Source organism: Hipposideros armiger, unplaced genomic scaffold (genome assembly GCF_001890085.2).
Source record: "Hipposideros armiger isolate ML-2016 unplaced genomic scaffold, ASM189008v1 scaffold_479, whole genome shotgun sequence".
NCBI classification, from domain to species: domain Eukaryota; kingdom Metazoa; phylum Chordata; class Mammalia; order Chiroptera; family Hipposideridae; genus Hipposideros; species Hipposideros armiger.
The window spans coordinates 1,233,740-1,258,540 of NW_017731829.1; the positions used below are offsets into that span (position 1 = coordinate 1,233,740).

Consider the following 24,801-nt stretch of genomic DNA (forward strand, 5'->3'; position numbering starts at 1 on the left):
AAATGGAGGGGTATGACAGAGAATTAGCTTTCATTCCCATTTACCACCTCCTCCATGCAGCCTTCCCTGATCTCTCCACAGGAAGCACATCCTCTGGGAAACTCCCTCACAGGCCAAGAGCTCCTGGAGATCAGGTGCGGGACCTGGGGTCTCCATCACTCCCTCAACAGCACCAGACCCTGTGCCCCATGGAAGCATAGCTGAGTGTGATCATTAAGAGCACAGGACAGAAAAGTCAGACCACGCAGGGTTTAAATCTTCTGTGGAGGGGGGGCTATGAGATCTCAGACAAAAAACTGACCTCTGGGCCTCAGTTTCCTCACCTGTAAAATGGGGGAGAAAAAGAGGATATAAAGCCCTTGGCAAAGGTCCTGGAGCCTAGTAGGTACCTGACTGGTGGGAACTACTGTTGCTTCCCAGAAGATGGTGGTACCCATTGAGTGAACCGCCATCTCAGACCCAGTGGAACTGTCCGTTGCCAGAGAAACAGCTCAGGACGCAGCTTCTCCCAGAAGCAGGCTGAAGGCACTAAAAGGTACAGCTCTTCATAAGTCTGATGGGGGACCCTCATCCTCCATCTGCCCCTCCCCCACAAAAGCACTGCAGCAAAAGCAAAGGAAGGCCACCCCACCCACCCCCAGTCCCTGAGAGTCTGGAGACCTAACTGCCAAGCTCCACCACAGGATCCTGGTGAGTCCTACCTTCTGCCTAGACCTCAGTATCCACATCTTTGCGATGCGACCCAAGTGCTCAGGACTGCGTTGCTGAGACCACCCTCAAATCAGAGACACAAGTCTCCCCCACAGGAAGCTACCAAAGTCCCGGCAGGCACAGCAGGATGCGCCTTATTCCAGTTCCTCTAATTCCAATTCTCATTGTTGAAATGCAAAAGGAGCAGATGCTCAGGTCCTGTCTACCAAGAGCTAATCCTAGGGATCCACCCACCCCCTCATCATCTCAGCCCAGGAGAGATCCCTCTGCTGGTCCAAAATCTCCGGAGGCTGCCAATGGAACACTGTCACCATCGCTCGCCAAGGTACTCAAGGCCCTCAGCTTCTGGCCACCCCAGAAACAAATGCTTCAAGTCCAGTTGCACCAACTGGCTGGCTATTCCCTAAAACTTCCCTTCCACTTTCCCACCCCCGAACCTTGACTCCCACAGCGCCCTGCCCTTTCAACACCCTTTCCCTACCTTGGCTTCAGATTTCAGTCAAGTCCTTGCTCACAAGCCACCTCTCCTCCATGAACCTTCCTGGACTCAGAATTGATCTCCTCTCCTCTGCCTCTTCACACCCCTGGGACCCGGGTTCCCTTCCTGCTCCCTTCACAACCAGGAGCCTGGCACACAGCTCCAGCTCCAGACAGGGTCTTCCCACCTGCATATTTAAATTAGTTCCTGACCTGGCCACCCTCCTCCCCCCCATCTCCAAAACAGCTGTTGGAGAATTAAAAATGTACATTTCTAGGCTGCACTTCCTGACATTCAAATTCCAATTCCACATTTTTTCTGGGGGTGGAGACCAAGAATCTACATTTTAAAGAACTCCCCCACCACCACCACCACACACACACACACACACACACCCCAAGATAATGTGAAGCTGGGGTGGGGGAGGGAGGCTCACAGAGAGAAAATTGGGAAATTCGTCAATAGATGTATATCACTGACCCTGGAGGCAGCCCTCACCTGGGGTGGGGTGAGGGCCGAGGAGGGAGGTTTGGTCTCAAGACGACTCCGCCTTCCAGCTTGAGCCTTGCTGGGACACAGCACTAGAGGGATGGCTCGAAAGGCCCAAAAGGAAAACGGATCCTGACCCACTTCCGAGCTCCTAGTCCTCTGAAAATGGACCGGGCCCTGGGCTAGGGAAAAGCCTCTCACAGGGGCAGCCACCCAGTTTCCTGCCTCGCACCAAAGGGTACTAAGGGAAGAAAGCTGACACCCCCGGGCCTGTAACGAGTTTGTGGAGGGGAAGAGGGGTGTTCCCATTGGTCTACCTCAGCTGGGTCTTCAGAGGATCTGGAAGGCATAGGGTCTCACCTCTAGCTTCCCACAAGTCACTCCCCGCCCAGCGCTGGACGCGGTATCTCAGCCCGCAAGGCCAGCCAAACCGGCTGGAACCCGGCTGGAACCCAGTAGAAGCCAGAAGGGCCCGGCTCCTGCTCGGGGGCCCACAGAGCAGTGCCTAAGTGTACGTGTTGGAACGGATGTGCCCTCTCGATTGACCGGGAGTGTTCTGGGGTGCAGCCACGCGGAGCCGCTGAGAGGGCTAGCCGAGAGTGGACTTTGTCTCAGGCTGGGACCTCTGGAGGGCTGGGCATTGGTCTTGCAAAGACAGAGTAGTACGCAGTGACTGTGGCGCCTGTGAGCGCTTTTGTGAGTGGCCTCTAGGGACTACCGGGGGGGATGATGGTGCGTTGGAATGGGCACTCTGAACATGGGTGTATGGTGCGTGTGGTCGCTGGGACAGCAACGGGGGCTCTAGGTGAGAGGGTTCCAGGGTAATCTCCTAGGGCATCAGTCCTAGGGGCACCCCGGGGTAGGCACGGCGCATCGCGTGTGAGCCTGGGTTGGGGCAGGTACCGGGTGCGACGGAGGGCCTCCCGGGGCCCCCCGATTCCCACAAACCCACCGGGATCCCCTCCCCCGCCCCGCGGCCCCGCGCGTGCTCACCAACTGCAGCAGCATGAGCACACCGAGGCTGGAGCGCACGAAGCCCAGGTCCGGGCGCAGCGCCGAGACCGAGGCGCCGGCGCCCTGCGCTGGGCTGCTGGTCCGCGTGCTCACTTTAGACGGGAACTCGGCCATCGCGGCTCGCCTCCCGACGTCGCACCGGCCGCCGTCGCCACCCCTCCCGCCTTGGGTGCCGGCTCCTGCTCCACTCCTCCTGGGGAGCTCGGGCTCCCGGCGCTGCGCGCTGTGTCCAAGGAGGAAGCCCGGAGCGCCAGGTGCGGCAGAAACCCCGCCCCCGCCTCCACCGCGGGACCCGCCCCTTTAACCCTTCGCTCGCCTCCGCGGGTCCAGCCTCAAGACACCTGTAGCCGCGTCCACTTTACAGATGGGAAACAGGCCACGGTCAGTAAGATGGCTCGGTCAGAACCAGTCTAGATAGCTGCGCGTTTCCGTCCTGAGGAAAGCCTCCAACTAGGAATTTACAACGCTGCTCTGCGCCCTCCTAACTGGAAACTTCTACCGGCTTTCTCAAGGATGTCTCTAGGGTGCTGGGTGCCCTGGGGCTAGCCCCCGCGCCTCTTTGCGCTCTCCTTAAAGCAGAAGAAGCATCCTTGTTTAGCTACTCCTAAGGAGTCCCGGGAGACCGAGCACCCGGGAGGGGGAGTCTGGATAAACTGTAGGTGCACATGACACAATTAATGTGGTTTGCACTTCTAAACATACTGAGCAATAACTTAGAAGATCGCTGAGCCTCTGTTTCCTTGTCTGTCATAAAGGGTATGAAAGGACCTCGCCTCACAGAGCTGTCATGCAAAATAAATAAAGCTCCTGGCACGCAGAGGGTGGGGCAGGCAGTGGGGTCACTCAGAAGGTGGGAGGTGATGTTGGAGTTCCAGTTTCCTTGCTCCACCTGCACCCTGAAATACACACACACACACACACACACACACACACACACACACACACACACACACACCCTCAGGCCATAAAGACTTGAACAAATCATTCCTCTTATTGACCAACCAATGTTTGCTGGGTGCCTACTGACTATATGACTGGTCCTATCCGAGGCCCTGGAGATAAGGTAGGGAACAAGCCTGACAAGGCCTTCCTGGATTTCACTTTCTTGTGTGGTAACAAGTAGTAAACTGGGGTAAAAAAAAACAAAACTTTCTTTTGCTGTGACGATAATAAAGTCCATGAGGTTGTATGACAGTTTGAAGAACAGAAAGAAGATCCTGGTGGCTGGGACAAAGTGAGTGAGGGTGATATGTGACACGTGGCCAGGGACAGGTCACAAAGGGCTATTTAGATGATTGTATTAGTTTCCTGTGACTGCTGGAACAGATTACCGCGAACTTGGTGGCTTAAAAGAACAGAAACATATTCTCTCACAGCGCTAGAGGCAGGACGTCTGAAATCCTTTTACTGAGCCAAAATCAAGGTGTCAGCAGGACCTCTCTCCCTCCAGAGGCTCTAAGGGAGAACCTGTTCCTGGCTCTTTTCAGCTTCTGATGGCAGCTGCTGACATTCCCTGATTTGCAACCTCCATCCCCTCAGTCTCTGCCTCTGTGGTCACACTGCCTCCTCTTCTGTATGTGTCAAATCTCTCTGCCTCTCTCTTGCCAAGACACTTGTGATCGGATTAAGAGCCACCCAGGCAATCCAGGATAATCTCCCCACATCACAAACATTCGTCTGCAAGACCCTTTTTGTTTATAAAGTAAAATTCACAGTTCCTGGGATAAGGGCTGGTATTTTTTGGTGGTTATTCAGCCTACTGAATAATGGAGAGGGTTAACATTTTATTCTAAGGCCCAGAGGGTTTCAAGCAGGAGAATGGCAAGATCTGCTTTGGAAATATCACTGGTTGATGCTGATTTAACCCTTTACCCACTCAACTGGATGGTCAACCAATTCCCCCAGACACACCTGAATTCCCCGCCCCCAGTATCCCCAGTAGGTACTCAGGAAACAAGGAGTGCTTCTCGGTAGCTGCAAAACCATTACCCAGAGACCAGCCCTCTGCCTACTATTTGAGCCCAAGTGCAGAACAGAGCTCTTGGGTAAACCCTTAATTTTATTATGACACAGAAAACAATAAGGCGATTGTTTCTGAGGCAGATTCTAAAACAGTAGAGTAGTTTTGTTTTGGTTTTCATTTGGATTTTGTTTTTTGGTTAATCCCACTTTCATTCCTTTCAAATGGCAGCAAGCAAGACTCAATCACTGTATTGTTTTTTAGACATTTTCTTGGAAACCAACTTCACTCACTCCACCCCCAGTTAGAAAACGTGGGAAGAGACCTGTCCCCAGGCAGGGACCAGCCGCCCACCCAGTCTTTACTGGGGCCATAAGAGCCTTGGGCCCTGGAGGTGGGGTGGAGGGACAGAGAACCAGAATGAAGAGATGAATGGCTACTCATTCTCAGGGCTGGTCCCCTCCTCCTCCGGGTCTGAGCAGGCCATCGCCACGCAGCAGATCACCTGCAACACTTGTCTTGCCTCAGTTCTCACTTCTGCAAAGGCTCCCTACTGTGTGCTGGGCCCCCCCCCCTACTGTGTGCTGGGGTGGGCAGGGCATGCTGGAGAGGCAATGGGGATGCAAGCACAGAGCAGATGTTCAGTGTACCAGGAACTGGGGACAGAGCTGTGGCTATCCAACCAGACCCCACCCTCAGGGAGTCTGATGGGGGAGACAGACAGTCTAAATATACAAAGCCACATATCAAGAGATGCACATTTACCAATTGTGCTAAGTTACTACAGGAAAAGAGTGGGAGGCCATGGGAAAAGAACACTAATTGAGGGTTGGGAGTATCATTTAGATAGCTGAGTCATGGAAAGTCTAAACGTTTAAGTAGAGATCTAAAGGATGAATAAGAATCAGGCAGGAAAAGAGCATTCCAGGCAGAGAAAATCACCATATGTGCAAAAGGCCTGAGGCAAGAAAAATGTGGGGGTCTTTGAGGAAGGACAGAAGATGATGAGTTGAGGGAACTGGGAAGAGATGAGGTTCCAGGGGCAGCCAGGGTCCAGATGACCTGGGGGCTAACCCCTTGGTAATGACATGGATTTTATTATAAAAAGCAGACCACTGGAGGGCAGTTACACCATCTGACTTACAATTTTTAAAAATTCACAAAGAGGTTCCCGGCGGGTTCATCCAACAGTTTCCAGAAGCTCACGTCAAGAGGTCGATGATTATAATCAGCAACACTGATTGAGCCCTTTTCCAACTGGCCCTGTGATCAGTTGCTGTGGGGCTGGTTAGTTTCAGCTTCTTTATTTTTAATTGCACAATTCATTAATTTATTTCATTGCACATCTCCAAACCTTCACCCTCACCTCTAGTTTAGTCACTGAGAAGTGTTTGGAGTATCTTATCAGATCTTTTCTTTTTCACTACCATCTGATATATGGAAATATAGAGACCTGATTTGTATGTTATTTTTTTAAAATTTTACTAAAAAAGTGGGTTATACACTATATATTGAAACTTGATCTTTTCACTTAACATTAATTATGTCTTGGAAATTTCTCTGTGACAGCACATGAAGGCTGGCCTCATTCTTTTTACATGTTGGGTAATATTTGATAGAGTAGTTATTAAATAATTCTTTATCCTTCCTGCCATTGGTGGACACTTACGTGGTTTCCAATAGTTCCTCATTACAAGTAATATTATATAAGAATTCTTGTTTACACACCTTTGCACACACGTGAGACTATGGGTCCAGTTTTCAAGGTAGAACCACTAGATTGAAGGGTGTTTACACTTTTATTTATTTATTTTTTAATAATGCCAAATTGTTCCAACAGGCCATGTTGTTAACACTCGCACTAAGAGTCAGTGAGCTTAACCATTTGCCCTCCCACCTGAGTATGTGTGATGAGCGTTTTTTAAAGGTCTCATTGTTTCCATTTGCATTTTCTAACACTTAGCTAGTGGGGCTTCTTAAACTTACTGGATATTCATACTTCCTTTTTCGTGAATTTAGAATTTGATTTATTCTGTAGTAAAGAATTTAAATGTGCCCAAAGAGAGGTCTGGCTTTTGCTCTCAGCTTCTGGAAGGTAATGTCTAAATCCATGGAATGTCATGCCTGATAGAAATGTCTTTGTTTAGGGTGGGGTCTGGCCACACCACATAGTCTAACATTGTGGTTTAGGGTGGGGACATATGGTATCGGCTCATTTAGCTCCACCTGAAAGAGCTGGAAACTGAGATCAGCTGCTGGGACAGTCAACCATGGCTCCATGATGAGGCCCCAATAAAGCTCTGAACACCAAGGCAATGAGCTTACCTGGCTGGCAATACGCCATGTGTGTTGTCACACATCAGTGCTGGTAAAGTAACACGTGGAGCTCCTGACTCCCTGGGGAGAGGACAACAGAAGCTCCACCTTTGGAATTTAAAACTCAGCCTTTTAAAAATTATACAAGTCCGTGGTTTTTGTTGGGTTGTCGGAAAAGTCATGACGTATTTTTTCTATGTTTTTCGTTACAAAAATGTGTCATGACTTTTCCGACAACCCAATAGTGTATTCACTGCAGTGAACCATTACCACTAATTCCAGAACATTTCCATCACCCGTATGTGCACTTCCCTTGGCTGATTTCAATCTGAATTCTTTAGCTGTAATAAGCTATAACTATGAGTATCCAGTTTGCAGGGCGTTCTGTGAGTCCTTGTGGTTACTGAATTAGCAAACCTGAAGGTGACTTGGGGAATCTCCTGAACTCTGCAGTTGTATCAGAAGTGACAGTAGTTTTGTGGATTATGTGCTCTGTGTAACACTGTAGCCCTGTCTGCTTTTTTAATTTTATGAGCTCCTTTTATACTTCAGATATTCATCTTGTGTCACTTTCATATGTTGCTATTGTTTTCTCCTACTTTATTTCTCCTCCTTTGTGGCATTTTGATAAATGTGTATAGTCATGTCACCACCACCAAAATTAAAATATTGAACATTTCAGCTACCCCAAAAAGTTCCTTTGTGACCTCTACCCTGGCCCCAGGCAACCACTGGTCTGTTTTCTGTCACTGTTGTTTTGCCTTTTCTAGAATGCCATATAAATGGAGTCTTACATTATATAGTTGTGGCTGGCTGAATAATGCCTCCCCTGCCAAGAGCTTCCACCCTAATCTCCAGACCCCGTGAATCTTACCTTTTATGGCAAAAGGGATTTTGTAGGTGTGATTAAGGATTTTGAGATGAGGACACTATCATGGATTTACCTAGGTGGGCCCTAAATATAATTACAAGTGTCCTCATAAAAGGCAGTCAGAGGGAGATTTGATGACAATAGAGGAGAAAGCAGTGTGAACACAGAAATAGACAGATATGATGCGGCCAGGAGCCAAGCAATGCCAGTAGCCTTTAGAGGTGGAAGGGGCAAGGAACTTCCAGAAGCAACCAGCCCTGCTGACACTTTGATTTAGACCCTTAAGTCTCATTTTTGGACTCCAGAACTGTAATAGAATTTGTGCTGCTTTAAGCCACTCCGTGTGTGATCATCTGTTATAGCAGCAAGAGGAAACTACTATAATACAGTAGCCTTTTGTGAAAAGTTCTTTCATGTAATATAAAGCTTTTGAAACTCACCTATGTTGCTGAGCATATCAGTAGATTGTTTCTTTTTATTGCTGAATGCATCCCATTATATTGATATACTACAATTTCTTTATCTATTCACTGACTGATGGACTTTAAGGTTCTTTCCGGTTTGAGTCGCCAGGAATAAAACTGCTATAAACATTCACATGCAGGTTTTTTTTGTGTGTGAACAAATGTTTTCATTTCTCTTGGGTAAGTACCTAGGAGTAGAGCTGCTGGATCACATGGTAGGTGTATCATTAATGTATAAGACATTGGAAAACTGTTTTCCAAAGTGGCCGCTCATCACTGGCTTTACAGATGAGTAAACCAAGGCTGGAAAAAAGGCAGTGACTTGCTTAGGGTCTCCATGGAATTAGAGGCATCAGCAGAGCTAGAATCTACATTTACATCTTCTCATCCCCAGCAGAAACCCGGAGAGGCAGTCCTGCCTGAGTATCCCCGTCCCATTCCCAGCCTAGCTAGCTGCTTCTGCCCCTTCCAACCTCCAGTCCCTCATCCAGGCCCTGTAGGAGGTAGAAGCCAGAGCACCTTTTAGTCCATTGTGATCCTCACCCCAACCCCAGAATGTACGGCCAGTGGTGGGAGAGGCTTGAGGAATGGGGATTATTGACGAGAACCTGCTTTAGGATCTGAGGGCCATGTATTCCCCCCAGAGAAGACCTTTGTGTGGAATGTGAGATGATTTTTGATAAACCAGGGACAGTCATCAAATACTTCAACTGCTTTATTAGAAGCGCTTTGTTTTTAACTTTGTTTTCAATCTTATTATGTCAAGGAGAAAGCCTCCATTGGTGCTAATATGTGTTTAACATCTAATTCCATTAATCTCTTGTTAGCAAGCAAAGATTCTGGCTAGAATTTAATGACAGTGGTTTGTTCCCATTGTATTTATTTTTAACATTTATGTGTAATGAAGCAGGTTTTCTATTATAGCCAAATTATAGGTTTCTTTTTAATATGCACTATTGCAGTTAAAAATGAGTCCATTTAGGACGACTGGTTGGCTCAGGTGGTTAGAGCGTGGGTTCATAACACCAAGATTGCCAGTTCAGTTCCCACACTGGCCAGCAAGCTGCACCCTCCACAACTATATTGAAAACAATTACTTGACTTGGAGCTGATGGGTCCTGGAAAAAACACATTGTTCCCCAATAAAGTTTTTTTTTTTTTTAACAAGTACAGGGCTGGCCGAGTGGTGCGTTGGTTAAGTGTTGGCTTGGGACGCCAGCTATGAGGAGCAGGGCCCCGGTTTGGATCCCACATGAGGGCCAGTGATGCTGCGCCCTCTACGGCTAAGATGGTGAACAACAGCTCAACCTGGAGCTGGGCTGCCGTGAGTTGCCAGCGACAGCGTAGGCTGCAGTGGGGCTGGCTGGCAGCTGGTGTCAGCTTTTGTGAGCTGCTGTGAGCGGCCGTCCAATGGTCAGCGAGTGACCGCCTCACCCGGGAAGAGTACAATGATAATACCAACATGGGCCAGTGAAGCGACGTCCTCCACAACTAGACTGAAGAACAAAAGGACAGCAACTTGTATGTTCCCCTTACCTGATTCCCCAACGCTGTTCCCCTCCACCAATTCCCCAATAAAAATATTTTTTTAAAAAATGAGTCCATTTAAAGAAAATATTTAGTTTTCAAAAACTGCACAAAAACCCTCGTATATATAAATGATTTTGACAAAGGTGTCAAGACAACTCAGTGGGGAAAGACAGTCCTTCAACAAATCACATTGGGAAAATTGGATATCCACACACAGAAAATGAAGTTGGACCTTACCTTACACCATGTTTGAAAATTAACTCAAAATCAATCAATAAAAGACCTAGACACAACATCTAAAACTATAAAACTCTTAGAAGAAAACATAGGGGAAAAGCTTCATGACATTGGATTTGGCAATGATTTCTAGGATATAACACCAAAAACAGTAGAAACAAAAGTAAAAATAGATAATTTTGACTACATCAAAATTAAAACTTCTGTGCATCAAAGGGCACACATGGAGTGAAAAGGTGACCATGGAATGGAGGAAAATATTTGCAAATCATGTCTCTGATAAGAGGTTAATATTTGGAATATATAAAGAACCACTACGACCCAATAACAAAAACAAAAACTGCCCATTTAAAAAATGAGCAAAGGACTTGAATAGACATTTCTCCAAAGAAAATATACAAATGGCCAACAAGCATATGAAAAGATGCTCAACATCACCAATGATTGAGGAAATGCAAATCAAAACCACAATGAGCTAGCACCTCACATTAGGATGGCTGCTATCGAAAGAAAGAAAGAAAGAAAGAAAAGAAAGAAAGAAAGAAAGAAAGAAAGAAAGAAAGAAAGAAAGAAAGAAAGAAAGAAAGAAAGAAAAAGAAAAAGAAAGGAAAGAAAGAAAACAAGGGCTGGCGAGGATGTGGAGAAATGGGAACCACTGTGCATTAATGGTACAAATGTAAAATGATGCAGCTGTTGTGGAAAACAGTATAGGGGTTCCTCAAAAAATTACTTCCATGAACACTTTAAAATTACAGCTAAATTATAGAACAACCAACCTGGAGAACCATCTGAAGTCTGGCTGAACAGAAAGTTTATAACTAAGGATATAAAACAGAAGCCACGTCAAGACTGGTGGGAGGGGTGGAGATGTGGAATCGGCCCCAAATCTCCATGTGGCAGTCAAGAACTGGGAGGGATATCCCAGCTGTGGAGGTTCCCCCACAGAGGAGCGACATACTCCAGCCCCACACCAGGCTCCCCAGCCTGGAGTACTGGTGCCAGGAAGAGGAGCCCCCACAACATCTGGCTGTGAAAAACAGTGGGTATTTCGACCATCTGGGTGGGACAGAGGCTGCGGGAAACCTAAACGTCCTCTTAAACGGCCCACGCACAGACTCACTCGCTCACAGGCACTCACCTTGGGCTCCAGCGGAGGTATGGTAATTCAGGGGGTGTCGGAGGCATACAGGGGGCAGACTGAGGTGTGTGGCTGCAGGCAAGGGCTGGAGGGCAGTTGCCATTTTCCCTTTGTGGGTCCTGCTCCTGTGCAGCCTGCAGGCAGGTGCCATCTTTCCTGTTTTGAGCCCGCCCCCTACGCTTATGGCCAAATCTGAATCTGATTGGTCTAGTGAGCTCTGCAGCTCTGCCCTGCTGACTCACTGGGGCCCTGTTTCACCCAACTCCCCTAACGCAGGAGGCACTTTCTCCCGGAGCAGACAGTCCTGCCCACATTGCACTCTTTCTGGAAAACTATCTGAGTCTGCAGGACCCAGGGAGGCGGCAACTGGGCCCAGTGTGCTCTGAGACTTTTGCTGAGTCACTCCAGGCTCAGCACTGGCACCAAACCAGAATCTACATTAACCTGGTGACCACAATTCTTGCCCCTCTAGTGACTCCCGGAGACCTTGCCTCACCCAACTTGCGTGCGCACAAGGCTTTATCAGTTGCTGTACCTTAAGGGAACTGGCATGGCAGCAGACCTTGGGGTGTCCTCGCTTTTTGAGGTGCTATCCCAGGCCTGGTACTGGTGGCAGCCATCCTCAGTTGCTCTGCGTGGGGAATATAGTTAATAATATTGTGATAGCATAGTACAATATCAGATGATTGCTGGACTTAACATGATGATTATCACGTCCCACGTGACAAGGGCTGGGGTTTCGAGGAGGGGCGGCGAAGGGTTAAGAAATCACAAGAGTCAAAAGTAGTGTTTCTGTGGGCCAGGGGTCTGGTCTCTGCAGATGGGAGAGAGCAGAGAGAGTGAGCCCTGATACTGGCTGGCGAATAACTTTTATTTACAACTGTCACAAAGAAGTCAATTCGAATATCTATACCCAGTTAATTGATTGAATTAGACTGGCAGCTTCTTCTTGGAAACTCATTGTGATCAAGCACAGTTGAGCTTTCACACATACCTATGATCCCCGGGATGGCCTCAGCATTCCGAGACCACCGAATAAGGAAGTTTTACAGAGATCATTCCCTCCGGTCTCAGCATTCCAACACACTCCCTTAGGACTTCAAAGGATCAGTGCACAGGAGCATTTGAGTCCGCAGCTGTGAGGTGACAGATGATCACTCCTTTAGGTATATAAATATTGAAAGCTATGGTGTACACCTAAAACTAATGTTGTATGTTAGCTGTATTTTAATAAAAATCTTTACAAAATAAATAAAAATAGAATTACAGTGTGTATTCCACTTCTGGGTATATATCCAAAGGAATAGAAAGCAGAGATATTTGTAATCCATGCTTATAGCAATTAGTCACAATAGCCAAAAGGTAGTAGCAATCCAAGCGTCCACCCATGGATGGACATATAAACAAACTGTGGTATATATGTATAGTGGAATATTATTCAGCCTGAAAAAGAATGAAATTCGGACACATCCTACAGCATGAACTTTGAAGACATTATCCAAAGTTATATAAGCCAGTCACCAGGAAATAAATACTGTGTGATTCCACTTACATGAGGTATCCAGAGTAGTCAAACTCATAATAGAAACAGAAAGTAGAATGGTGGTTGCTGGGGGCTGTGGGAAGGGAGGAATGGGAAGTGAGTGCTGAATGGGGACAGTTTCCGTTGGGGAAGATGAAAAAGCTCTGGAGATGGAATGTGGTGATGGTTGTACAACAATGTGAATGCCATAGAACCATTCACTTAAAAGTGGTAACGTTTATGTTATATGTAGTATTTTTATCACAATTAAGGAAAAGAATTAAAATTAAAGGAAGTTTTAAGTGCACAAGTGGTACGAAAACGGGGAAAGCAAGGTAATAATCACCTGAAGTTTGGGAAACACCGTGATCTGGTCCAACTCCCTCCTGTCACTGCTGGGATATCTGTCCATCTTAGAGAGGTACAGCAGTTAGCTCACGTTCCACAGTGAGTCCGTGTGACCAGGGTTCAGGTGGTTCTTCTGGTCACTGTGCATCCCCCTTGGAGTGTGTCTAAGGAGCAGGTTGGAACTGGGTGTGCATGAAGATCACAGCAGCTTTGGTGGTCTCTATTAATTCTAGGCAGACACCCATTCTGCGCACTGCCTCCATGTCTGAACTTCCTGAGGTAGGGAGAAGATATAAGGCCTTCAGGGTGAAGGTGCAATTTGAACAGACCCTTGAAAAGAGCAGTTTGAGAAGGGGGCATGCCAGGTGGATGACACAAGAGCAAAGGCTGGGCATCAGGATGCTAATGGCCTTTGTGATGTCTCTGTGTTGAGAGATGCAGCCAAGACATGGATGGCGGGGGCGGGGTGCTGGCACAAACCTGCCAACCTCTGGGCCAGTTATTTATTGGCCCAGAATAAGGCAAAGGTCAGACATGGGGTTTGGTTAGTTTCTCTGCCTGGCCCCTTATGCCTTTTGGAATTGGAACAAAAGTTGCTTGGGGTGGGAACTCCAAAGAGAGAGCATGAGAATTAACTATTTATTCGGGGATCCAAGGCTCCAGCTCCTGAGAGATGCGGCCAGACCAGTACTTGGGTGAACCCACCCCACTCACCTGCATGAAGAGGCCCTGGGGTGGCATTTCCAGGACTTCCTCTCCCTGGCCTGGCCCCTATCTTTTTGTCTCATTCATTCATTATTGAACCTGCACTAATATAGCTCCTTCTCCACAATTTTGTGTCTTAGGCCCTGGGGATTTAGAGGCAAACAAAACTTAAAATCTCTGCTCTTTTAGAGAGCTTAGTTTGGGGGGCGAGGAAGGGATATACACCTAGACAGGCCATTCCAATCCCAGTGCGTTGAGCGGTCAGCCCAGGATCTTGTAGGAACACAGAGGAAGCCAAAAACCTAGTCAAGGGACAGAAGCACCAGGGAAGGCTTCCTAGAGGAGGTGGCATAAGAGAAGCCACCAAGAGAAGAAGGAACTCCTTCAGCCTCCCATCCAATGGTGCAATCCAGCTCCAGTCACGGGGGTTGTCGACACTGTTCCTCTCCCAACTCTGGCCCAGGGCCCTGCTGCTGGGAGTTGCCTCCATCTTCCAACCTCCCTTGACTCTTTCCAACTGCACCCATGGTTCCAGGACCCTTTCTGAGATCTCTGCAGGACATCAGGCTTCACCATCCCCATCAATTACTATATGACCCAGAAATTCCACTTTGGGGTATATATGCAAGAGAATTGAAAGTAGAATCTGAAAGAGATATTTGTACACCTGTGTTCATAGCAGCATTATTCACAATAGTTAAAACCTAGAAGGAACCCAAGCGTCTACTGATGGATGAATTGTTAAACAAAATGGCGTATATACATGCAATGGAATATTCAGCCTTAAAAAGGAAGGAAACATGCTACAGCATGGATGAACCTTGAAGGCATTATCCTAAGTGAAATAATTTGTCACAAAAGGACAAATATTGCATGATTCCACTTATATGAGGTACTTAGTTACTTTTTGATTTTAAAAAAATCAAATTTATAAAGGCAGAATGTAGAATGGTGGTTGCCAGAGGTTGGGGTAAAGAGGGTATGGGAGTTATTGTTTAATGGGTATAGAGTTTTAGTTTTGCAAGATGAAAAGAGTAATGGGGATGGTTGGTGATGATGTCTTCACAACAATATGAATGTACTTAATACCACTGAACGGTACACTTAAAAATGCTTAAGATGATACATTTGGCGTTATGTGTATTTTAATAATAACAAAAATGTTTTAGTAAAAAAAGTAAGAAAAATTGATTCAAAGGTGAATACACACACACACACACACACGTGTGTGTGTGTGTGTGTGTGTGTGTGTGTGTGTGTGTGTGTATACCTCAAAATCAGGAATGCTGAATTTGCTAATAAATGCAAAACTGGCTTCTAACACAGGATAGAATCAATTGCATCTTGCCAAACAATATTTATTTGCATTCTGACGAACTGAATTTAAAATAATATATTTTATTTAACCCAATATATTCAAAATATTGTCATTTAAATGTAATCAATATAAAAAATTTTAATGAGATATTTTGCATTTTTTTTAAATGTACTGAGGTCTTCAAAATCCATGTGTATATTATACTTACACCACATCTTGATTCTGACCAGCCATATTTCAAGTGTTTGGTAGACACACGTAGTTAGTAGCTACTGTATTAAATAGCATAGCTGTAGACGACACCTAATATTCCATTGAAAGAACATCCAGGATTTTTTTTGCCTTTTTCAAAGACTTTCCCATTTTTTTCTGACAGTTTTTTAATTAAAACAATTACCCAAGTAATCCATGGTCATTATACAAAAATCAAATATCAAATGCAGGTAACCTAAGGAAAAAAAAATCACAATAAATGCCACCACCCAGAGATAATCACAGCTGCTGATGTTTTTATAGCCTCTGAGACTTTAATACACACATTTTGTTATATATATCTTAAATAAATAATTTTATTTATATACAATAAAACATACAAACAATAGTTATATATTTTTAAACTTACATGTTTTGTTAATATATAACTATGAAATTGTATTATTTTAAAGAATTTTAAAAATTTTACAATATTTTTAGATTTACAGAATTATTGGAGAGTACAGAGAGCTCACTTATACCTCATACCCAGTCTCTTCTATTATTAATATCTTACATTAGTATGTTATATTTGGCACAATTAATGATCCAATATTGATACATTATTATTAAAGTCCATACTTTATTCAGAATTCTTCAGCTTTTCCCCAGTGTTTTTTTTCCATTCCAGGATCCCATCCAGGATAGCACATTTACCAGTGATGTCTCTCCTTAGGCTTGGCTATGACAATTTCTCAGACTTTCCTTAACTCTGATGACCTTGACAGCTTTGAGGAGCACTGGTCAGATATTTTGTAGAATGCACAAATGGGATTTGTCTAATATTTTTCTCATGATCAGACTCAGAGTAATACGTGTTTTGGGGAGGAAGACCACAGAGGTCAAGGGCCATTCAAGGGCACATCATATCACGGATATAGTCTATCAATCTGACTTATCACAGTTGATGTTGACCTTCATCACTTGGTGAAATTGTATTTATTTATTAAGATTTTATTGGGGAATTGGGGGAAGGAACAGCGCTGGGGAGTCGGGGAAGGGGAACAGACAAGTTGCTGTCCTTTTGTTCTTCAGTCTAGCTGTGGAGGACGTCGCTTCAGTGGCCCATGTTGGTATTGTGATCATTGCGCTCTTCCCAGCTGAGGCAGATTGGTTGCGGGCCATTGGACTGCAGCTCACGGCAGCTCACAGTGTCCACGGGGACTCACAGCAGCCCAGCTCCAGGTGGAACTGTTGTTCACCACCTTAGCTGTAGAGGGCGCAGCGTCACTGACCCATGTGGGATCTGAACCCGTGGCTCTGCTGCTCAGAGCTTGTGCTCCCAAGGCAACTCTTAACCAATGAGCCACTCCACCAGCCCTATATTTATTTTTGATTACATAATATATGCACATGATATAACAATTTAAACGTACAAATTAGTCTCCACACCCTGCCTCATCCTCTCTGAAACACACACAGGTTGCCTCACCCAAGATAACTGTGTCTAATCCCTGGGCCTTGTGAGAGTTACTTTACAGGGTTAAAAGAGATTTTCAGATAAGGCTCAACTAAGGATTTTGAGATGGGGAGATGACTCTGGATATCAGGATGGGCCCAGTTATAATCACAAGGATCTTTACAAGAGGTTAGACAGAAGGGACAGAATTAGAAAAAGCCACGTGAAGCAGCAGAAATTGGAGTGATGTGAGAGTATGAGCCAAGGAATGTGAGTGGTCTCTAGAAGTTGGAAAATAAATATATCTGCCCTAGAGCCTCCAGAAAGAACACAGTTCCAACCTCTTGAGAGGACTGTAAAATAATAAAAAGTGTGGTTTTAAGTCACTGAAGTAGTGGTTACTTTTTACATCAGCAGTAAGAAACTAACACAGGGACTCCGGACTCCCTTCCCCAGCTTTTCCACCAAGTGACTGTCAAGCATTGTCTTGAATGCCTCCAATGATGGGAATTTCACTATCTCCGCAGGCACCCTGTTTCCTTTCCAGCAAGCTCTTTCTTCTGTGGAAACCTTCCCCTGTAACTACCCACCAATGCACGCCCACCTCCAGCCCCAGGTCTTGGAGCAAGGAGAGACGGACACTCCCAATTCTTTGTGCACATCAGGCTTTTGTAGACCGATAAATTGTCTCTTCTCCAAGCTTCACAGCCTCCAACTTTTCCCTAGTTCAATTTATTAAGGTACAGAAGCCAACTTTCTCTGGACGAGGCTCCAGCTAAACACCTGTGGAAGGGGATCCCATTGCTCGTGGCTTCCCATCCTGAGAAGCTCATGGCCAAGTCCATCACGGAGCATCTCCCACTTCCAATAAAAATCGTCTAACCCCTCTCCCCACTCCCTCCAGGGGCCCTAAAATAGTCGCAGTCCTTTCCACGGATAGTATTAGTCGTTAAAAATAACATCAGAACTTCCGATGTTCCGAGCTTTGGCAAGTGGCTGGAATTTAATAATATAGTTTCATTTCCATTGTTTTTATTTTTATGGTTATTTTCTACCGATGCCAAGAAACTGATTTTCCATTTCTGCTTAGGCTACGGAGTTGCCATTTAAAATGTATAAGTAGTAAAAAGACTAAACCAGTTTAAGAATAACGCTAAGTCTCAGCAACACCGGTGCTAAGTTTCAGATAACTGGGGATGTATATAATCAAATCGAAAGTGCTACCAAGAACCCCGCAAACAGCCAATTCTCGAACCGCAGCGAACCCCAATAGAGAATATATACGACCCCACAGGAAGCTTTCCAACAAGTCAGGATGGCCGAGCGGTCTAAGGCGCTGCGTTCAGGTCGCAGTCTCCCCTGGAGGCGTGGGTTCGAATCCCACTCCTGACATTGAGTGTTTTTTGCCTTCTTACTACCGAAGCTCTTAAGGAAAGGGCGTACATTTGACTACGCTAAAAAACGTTCTGCGGTATAGAGCCGGACATCCTTTTTACAGTCCAAAGTTAAACAGATGTCATTAGGAAGAAAAAGCCTGTTAAGAAGAAAATACTTGTTTTTTGAAAAGATTAAAAATAAGAGTGTCCAAAGGTGTAAAATATTACCTAGGTGGTCCGCAGCTGTTAGTAAAAAGCACAACTTGTCAGGAGTGGGATTCGAACCCACGCCTCCAGGGGAGACTGCGACCTGAACGCAGCGCCTTAGACCGCTCGGCCATCCTGACTAGTCCCTCGCTGGCTTCCAAGAAAACCTCTTCAGAATAACTGTGCCGTGCGCATGCGTGATGAGCAGCATGAGTCTGGGCCTTGTTCGTTCTCCGCCCGGCGTTGGGAGGAGCTGGATACTTGTACCGACTCAAAGGGGCGGGGCGAGATGGGACGAGGAGCAGAGGAGCGAGGCACCTAGGCGACAGCAGAGGGCGCGCGCAGCGTGCTGGAAAACCTGAACCGCGAGGGGTTACTTTGCGGTACGTGCATTCGTGCCTCCGACACGCATTCATTCTGTATGCATGCATTTACTATTCACATCAGCTTTGAATGTTGCAGATCTGCAATACCCTTGCATTTCTTCACACACTGTGCGTTTTCTGCACTAAGCAGTCAAACCTGCACACCTTCACTGGCTTATAGATCTATGCGCTGGTGCCGGAACCCGGCGAAGCGGGGACATCACAAGGTCTCATAAAACCGGTCCCGCGTTCTCCTTCCGAAGGTTCGTCAAAACTGCAACTTCACATTTATATGTGTGTTTAACTCAACTTAGGCCTCGGGTTAGACAGCGTCTTGCAGCGGCACAGCCGGCTCCGCCCTATTCCTTACCGTGTCCCCAGTGCCCAAACTGTGCTTGGCACACAATAGGCGTTCAGATAATGCTCGCGAATTAATCCTTCGCTCGCCTCTTCCTTCCTGCATTCTGTCATTTCGTGACTCATATTTCCTCCCACGCCCCCAGCTCTGCGTGACGCCGAGCCAACCCCCGCAGCACTTTCTGCTCCCTCCTTCCCTATTCCCACACCTACCTACGCGCCGCCTCTGTCCAGGGACCAGAAGAGCTCCCAGCCGCGAGGGCGCCTTTCTCCATGGGATCCGGGAGGCATAAGAGCGCCCCCCCCCATCTCCAGGCTCCCCGAAGCCCTGAAGATGGAACTCCTAAAGAAAGGCGAGCAGGATGGTGAGACAGGAGACGAGGCTCTGGCGTGGCTGGGCCACTGAGTTGCTGTGTGACATGGACAGGTGCTAACCTCTCTCTATACATAGGGTCTGAAAGAGAAGGCCTGAAAGCCACCTCAGTGAGCCGACCCTGGAGTCCAGGGAACAACAGATCCAGAGGGTGTGAGTAGCGGAGCCACATTCAATAACTCTGACTCACCTGAGGGCTTATCACAGAGCGGCCTCAGCCAGGCGACACGCCCCACCTCCCGGAATCAGGTCCCCTTCGTACCCTCAGGGCTTGGGATGTCAAGGGGTGGTGCAGTCCCTGGGGTGAGCAGAGGTCCTGTCCTGGTTATCTGACAGGTTATGAATCCTCCCCCCGTTTTCCTTTTTCCAGATGCCCCCTCCTCATCCGCTGTCAGAATTTATTTCTTTAGGCTCAGCAATGACTTCTTGTGTCTTCTCCTAAAATACAAATTGCCCTGGACATTCGAAAGGACGTCAACATTTACTGAGCACTTGCTATATGCCAGACACTCTTCTAGATGCTGTGTACAAAACCATTTCTGCCCTCAAGAAGCAGCATGGGGTGAAGGGAGAAAGATAAGAAATAGGTGAATAAATATGTTCAGGTGCTTGGTAAGTGCAATAAAGATGTGTCAGGAACTTGGAAGAGACTTTGAACTAGGTCAAGTGAGATAATGGTGTCCGGGCTGAGGCACCATCCTGGCTATCTCATTCTGTAGGGGCCTGTGCTTTTCATTCCTTCTACACACTAGTGACTCTTGTCTGTATAAAAGCAAGTGGATTTTGTTGGGGTGGAATGCAATTAATTATTGCCCTGTGGATATCGACTATTTTTACATCTATTTATAAATTCATTTCATCATTCCTGACTGCCAATATATGTGTGTCTTTTAATTCTCCTTTGAAGCAGTTGTAACATCTTACTGGTTCCCCCATGAAATAAGGAGTTAAATGAAATCTTTGACTTGTGTTCGCTTTATATTTACATGAGAATCATGATTTTTACCTTTAAAAAGTATCCTTTAATAGTGATCAAGCATGACTAGGGGGTCTCCTACGGAGGGTGATCAGGGAGGGCTTCTCTGAGGAGGTGACGCTGGGTTCAAAAGGCAGAGACAAGCAAAATCACAGTTAGGGCAGTGGCATTCTAGGTGGGAGGCACAGCCAGTGCAAAGGCAGCGAGGAAGGTGGTCTGTTGGAGGGGCAGCAAGGCCCGTGGGGCAGGAATAAGGGGGTGAGGAGGTGGAAATCCATATCATCCAGGGCTGGGATGCCAGGGAGAGGAGTTTGAATGTCTTCTGTGTGTGATGGAGTCGTTGAAATGTTTTAAGCAGGGGAATGACATGATCCAGTTGGCCTTTCAGAATGATCCCTTTGGCTGCTGCTGTGTGGAAGATGGACGTGAGAGGCCATGAGAAAAATCAGAGTCCAGAGAGAAGGCCATGGCAAGGGAGGGTGAGAGATGATGGTGGCTGGACCAGGGAAGTGGAGATTGCAAAACGTGGTCAAATTCAAGACTCAAGATATGGTTTTGAGGTGAAAAGGACAAGCCCTGCTGGCTGGCCAATGTCTGGGGATGTGTGGGTGCAGTTGGGAGACAGGGAATGCAGGGATCCAACAGAAAGTCACCAAGGCTACAGAGCAGCCGGGTTACCAGATGCTCCCAACTTCCCTCTGAGGCAAGTGCTTCAGACAGGTGCTGCTAGCTCCATACTCCTGCCCCATTTTGCAGACCAGGGAGCTAACATTCAGCTAGGCCAAGTGACTTGCCAAGGTCCTCTTTGGGTCAAAAGTTCTGTGTTCTCTGCCTTTGGAACCCTTCCCCCATGCCTTATACCGCCAAACTTTCTGAGCGCGCATCATTTTAGAGATGAAAGAAAAAGAGGCAGGGCAGGTGTGAAGCCCAGGCCAGCTCTGCTCTTCCCGCCACCCTCCTTGCCTGTCTGGGAGAAAGTGCTCACTTGATGGGGGTCAGTGCTGGGACCCCACTCAGCCCTATCTCCTGGGTTTGGTTGGATGGTCAGCTGTGCTCCCCCAGTGCATTGCAGGTGAGACTCCTAGTCAGAAGGAAGCCTTTCAGGGCCCCATTCCAGACCCAGGACCCCAAAACCAAATATGGTAAGGGAGAAGGCCACTATTCCTATTTATCACATAGTCCCCCTTCTCAGCAGCCTCGACACTGATAATGGACCTTCAAGGGACAGGCCTCTCCTATTCCCCACTCCAGGCATTTTTCCAGCTTGGGAGAGGAAAGTACCCTGAGCTCAGCGTGGAAAGTCTACCAGCAGCTGGGGAAGTCCCAGCCTCGCTCTCCTGGTGCTTGCCATCAATGGGTACAGATGGAGTCCTGTTGCCGAGTGGAAACCTGGTGCTCAGCCAACCAAGGGGCCTGAAAGCGGGGAGTCCTTGGAGCATATTACCACCTATGCCTGGGAAAAGGGTGGCAGGGAGCTGAGTTTTAATGAATGCCTTCTTTACATCCATTATTTCACTTAATATTCATAATAGCACCACAGGTTATCATTGCCATCATTTTACAGATGAGGAAACAGAGGCTCAGAGAAGCCGAGTAGAACAGCTGATCAGTGGAGCCTGATTTTTCTGACTTAATACTCCTTCTTAAGAACTACTCTGGCTTAGACCTGTGATAAGTGCTTTCTTTATGTTGTCTCCTTAAAAAAAAAAAAAAAGTAAGAAAGAAAGCCATGAGGCCTTGCCAATTCAGGTGGCAGGCTGGACATTGAGATGTTATTTTTAATCCTGTTTTTACTATTGAATGGGACTTGAAAGAAAGGGTTGGCTTTTCCCAGAAAGCCAGTCCAAGTAGCGTGGCCAAGTTTTTGTGGTTTAGGCTGTTTTTGTTGGCCAAGGGTCAGAAACAGAAGCCATCAGGCGCCAGCAGTAAATCCCCACCAAGGCTCCAGTTTAGGTATCACGGCCCACTGAGGAGGGAGCCCAGGGGTGCAGTGAATGATGCAAGCATAGATCTCTGATGGGATGGGAACTGCTCAGTCCCTCTGGAGCTGCGGCCAAAGACCCCCAGGTTCACTGTTGGCATGGAGACAGATGGACAGCCCAGTTTCCTGATTTTGAGTGGATCTCGTGGATAGTGGTGACCAGAATGGACTGAAGATCAGGCGCTCACTTCCAACTTCTCTGAACCGCTTATCATGCTCCCAAAGCCTTTGGTCACCATAGTAGGGGAACCCTCGGCAGGAATGGGGGAGATGTCGCTTACCACTCTGATGATAAGCAAGGGACACAGAGCTTAACTTGAGGCAGCATGGCTGAGTATGTAAGCATGTGGATTCTGGAACCAACTCAGTTCAAATCCTGCTTCTACCATTTGCTAGCTCTGTGACCACAATGGAGTTACTTAGCTTCTGTGTTCCTCAGTTTCCCTAGCTGTAAAATGGATTTAGGAATAGTATCTGCCTCAAAGGGTTGTAATGATTACAGAATTCACAAATGCTGAACATTTAGAGTGCCTGGAATAGAATGACTGCTTTATATATTAGCCTAGACAAATAAATCAACGTACCCTTTCTTGCACCTGGTGAATACTGTGGGGCTAGTTCTCACCTGCCAAACTGACTTTGCAGAAAGAGTGTCTATAGTACCATCCCCATAACCACAGCAGATCCTGACTGCCCCATCTGAGCCAGCCTTTCTCACCTCTGCGACTTCATCTCCACTTCTCACCCCCTGTACCCTTCATTCTGTTCCTTCAAGACACAAAGCACGTCCCCTTCTCAGGGCCTTTGCACTTGCTGTTTCCTCTGTGCAGAGCCATCTTCCCCCGGCTGATGCAGGGCTGACTCCTTTCATCATTCCTGTGTCAGCTCAGTGTCTCCTCCTCAGCACCCTGGCTAAAGTGGCCCCCCCACCCGACCTCCAACTCACTTTCTACCTGGCTCCTTACAGACAGTCACTGTACTCATTGGCTGGCTTATTTGCTGTTCATGTTTCTCTCCCGCTAGACTCTGTGCTCTGTGAAGGCAGGAACCTTGGCCATCTTGTTCGCCAGGTATTCCCGGCAGGTAGCACAGTGCCTGTCACATGCATAGATGAGGGGACAAATGGGTGGGTGGGTGGGTGGATGGATGGATGGACGGACGGACGGATGGACGGATGAATAAATTCCTCGGTTTCTTCAATTCTGTTTTCTGTCCTCAGGTGGCGCTCAGAAAGCTTCCCCAGGTGACTCCTTGCCTTCCCCTGGAGCCTTCATCTCTGACTCACATGCCCAGCCGTTTGCATTGGCACATTAGCTTTTTCACCCATCTGGGCCTCAGGCACCTCCAGACCCTCTCACAGGCCCCACCTGCTCTGCCTCTTTCTGCTGAAAGGTTTTTCTGTTCTGCTTAGGACTCCACCAGCCCAGGGCTTTCTCTCTGGGTGGGCTCATTGCTTAGTGCAGGGCTGAGGGGAGACACAGTGTTTCAGGTCTAGGCTACTGGACACTCACCTGCTCCACTCCCTCTGGCCATGTCTGTGTCACTGGAGTAAACTACTGCGTTCCTAGTCGGTAAACAGGATTGCCCTGTGTCCCCCCCCCCCCCCCCCACCCTGGCCCCTCCCAATCCTGATTCCCCACAGTCCACCAACCTCCTGAATGGATGCAGCACAAAGACTGTTAACCATCTCCGTTGGCAGGTGCCACGCTTGTCATTAAATATTTTGCACATTTCCACAGGACGAGATTATGGCTTTCCTGTTGGACCTGATACTCCAGTATTCTTTGGGAAGCCCCTTGTGATGCAATACAACCCCTGCCCTGGCCACCACCCGTTCCCACCATGCATCCGTCCCTCTTCCCCTCCCCACCCCATGTGGTACCAATACACTGATTTTTCTTTGGGAAACAAACCCTCCTCAACTCTCCGTCCCAGCGGGTCAGGTGAGGCTGACTCTATTCTCCGGCCACGGGGTGAGTGGTCATGTGACTCAGGTCTGACCAATCAGTCCATTCCATTCACCTAGCTACAGAGTGATTGGTTCAGAAATGAGCACGTGATTCCATGTTGGTCCAGTGTGAGTCTGGCCAGGGAAACGCTTGGAGAAGAGAGGCTGGGCATGAGGGTCAGGTGGTGAAGCTGGTAGAGGAAAGCCTGAAGCCGGTCGTGGCTGCCTTTGCTATGCTATCCAGAGCCTACTTGGGAAGAGCTGGAAAATACAGAAAATCGCATCTCTGAGGATATTGACATTGTTGGAACACCTGGATCTTGTTGTGCCTCAAACCATCTATCTCTGGTCTTTTCAGTTTCATGAGCTAATGCTCTTTTTCACTGAAGCCAGGTTCATGTCTGTCACATGTAACCCAAAGACTAATACAGCCTAGATCTGTGTCGGCCAACATGGCAGACAGGAG

The 24,801-nt window shown here is 47.2% G+C and overlaps 1 protein-coding gene and 2 non-coding genes across 3 annotated transcripts in view; 1 reads left to right on the forward strand and 2 right to left on the reverse strand.

Moving 5' to 3' along the window:
* The window catches only part of PLLP (plasmolipin), a 20,625-nt gene extending 17,673 nt beyond the window's left edge, over positions 1 to 2,952 (reverse strand). The window contains exon 1 of the mRNA XM_019666849.1: positions 2,672 to 2,952. Coding sequence (XP_019522394.1) covers positions 2,672 to 2,806 — 135 coding nt within the window. The 5' untranslated portion in view covers positions 2,807 to 2,952. The remainder of the gene's footprint in view (positions 1 to 2,671) is intronic.
* A 15,109-nt stretch (positions 2,953 to 18,061) lies between these two features.
* Positions 18,062 to 18,144, forward strand: TRNAL-CAG (transfer RNA leucine (anticodon CAG)). Its single transcript has one exon. It is a non-coding gene; the product is annotated as a tRNA-Leu (tRNA).
* Positions 18,145 to 18,392: 248 nt separating this feature from the next.
* Positions 18,393 to 18,475, reverse strand: TRNAL-CAG (transfer RNA leucine (anticodon CAG)). Its single transcript has one exon. It is a non-coding gene; the product is annotated as a tRNA-Leu (tRNA).
* Between the last annotated feature and the right edge of the window lie 6,326 nt (positions 18,476 to 24,801).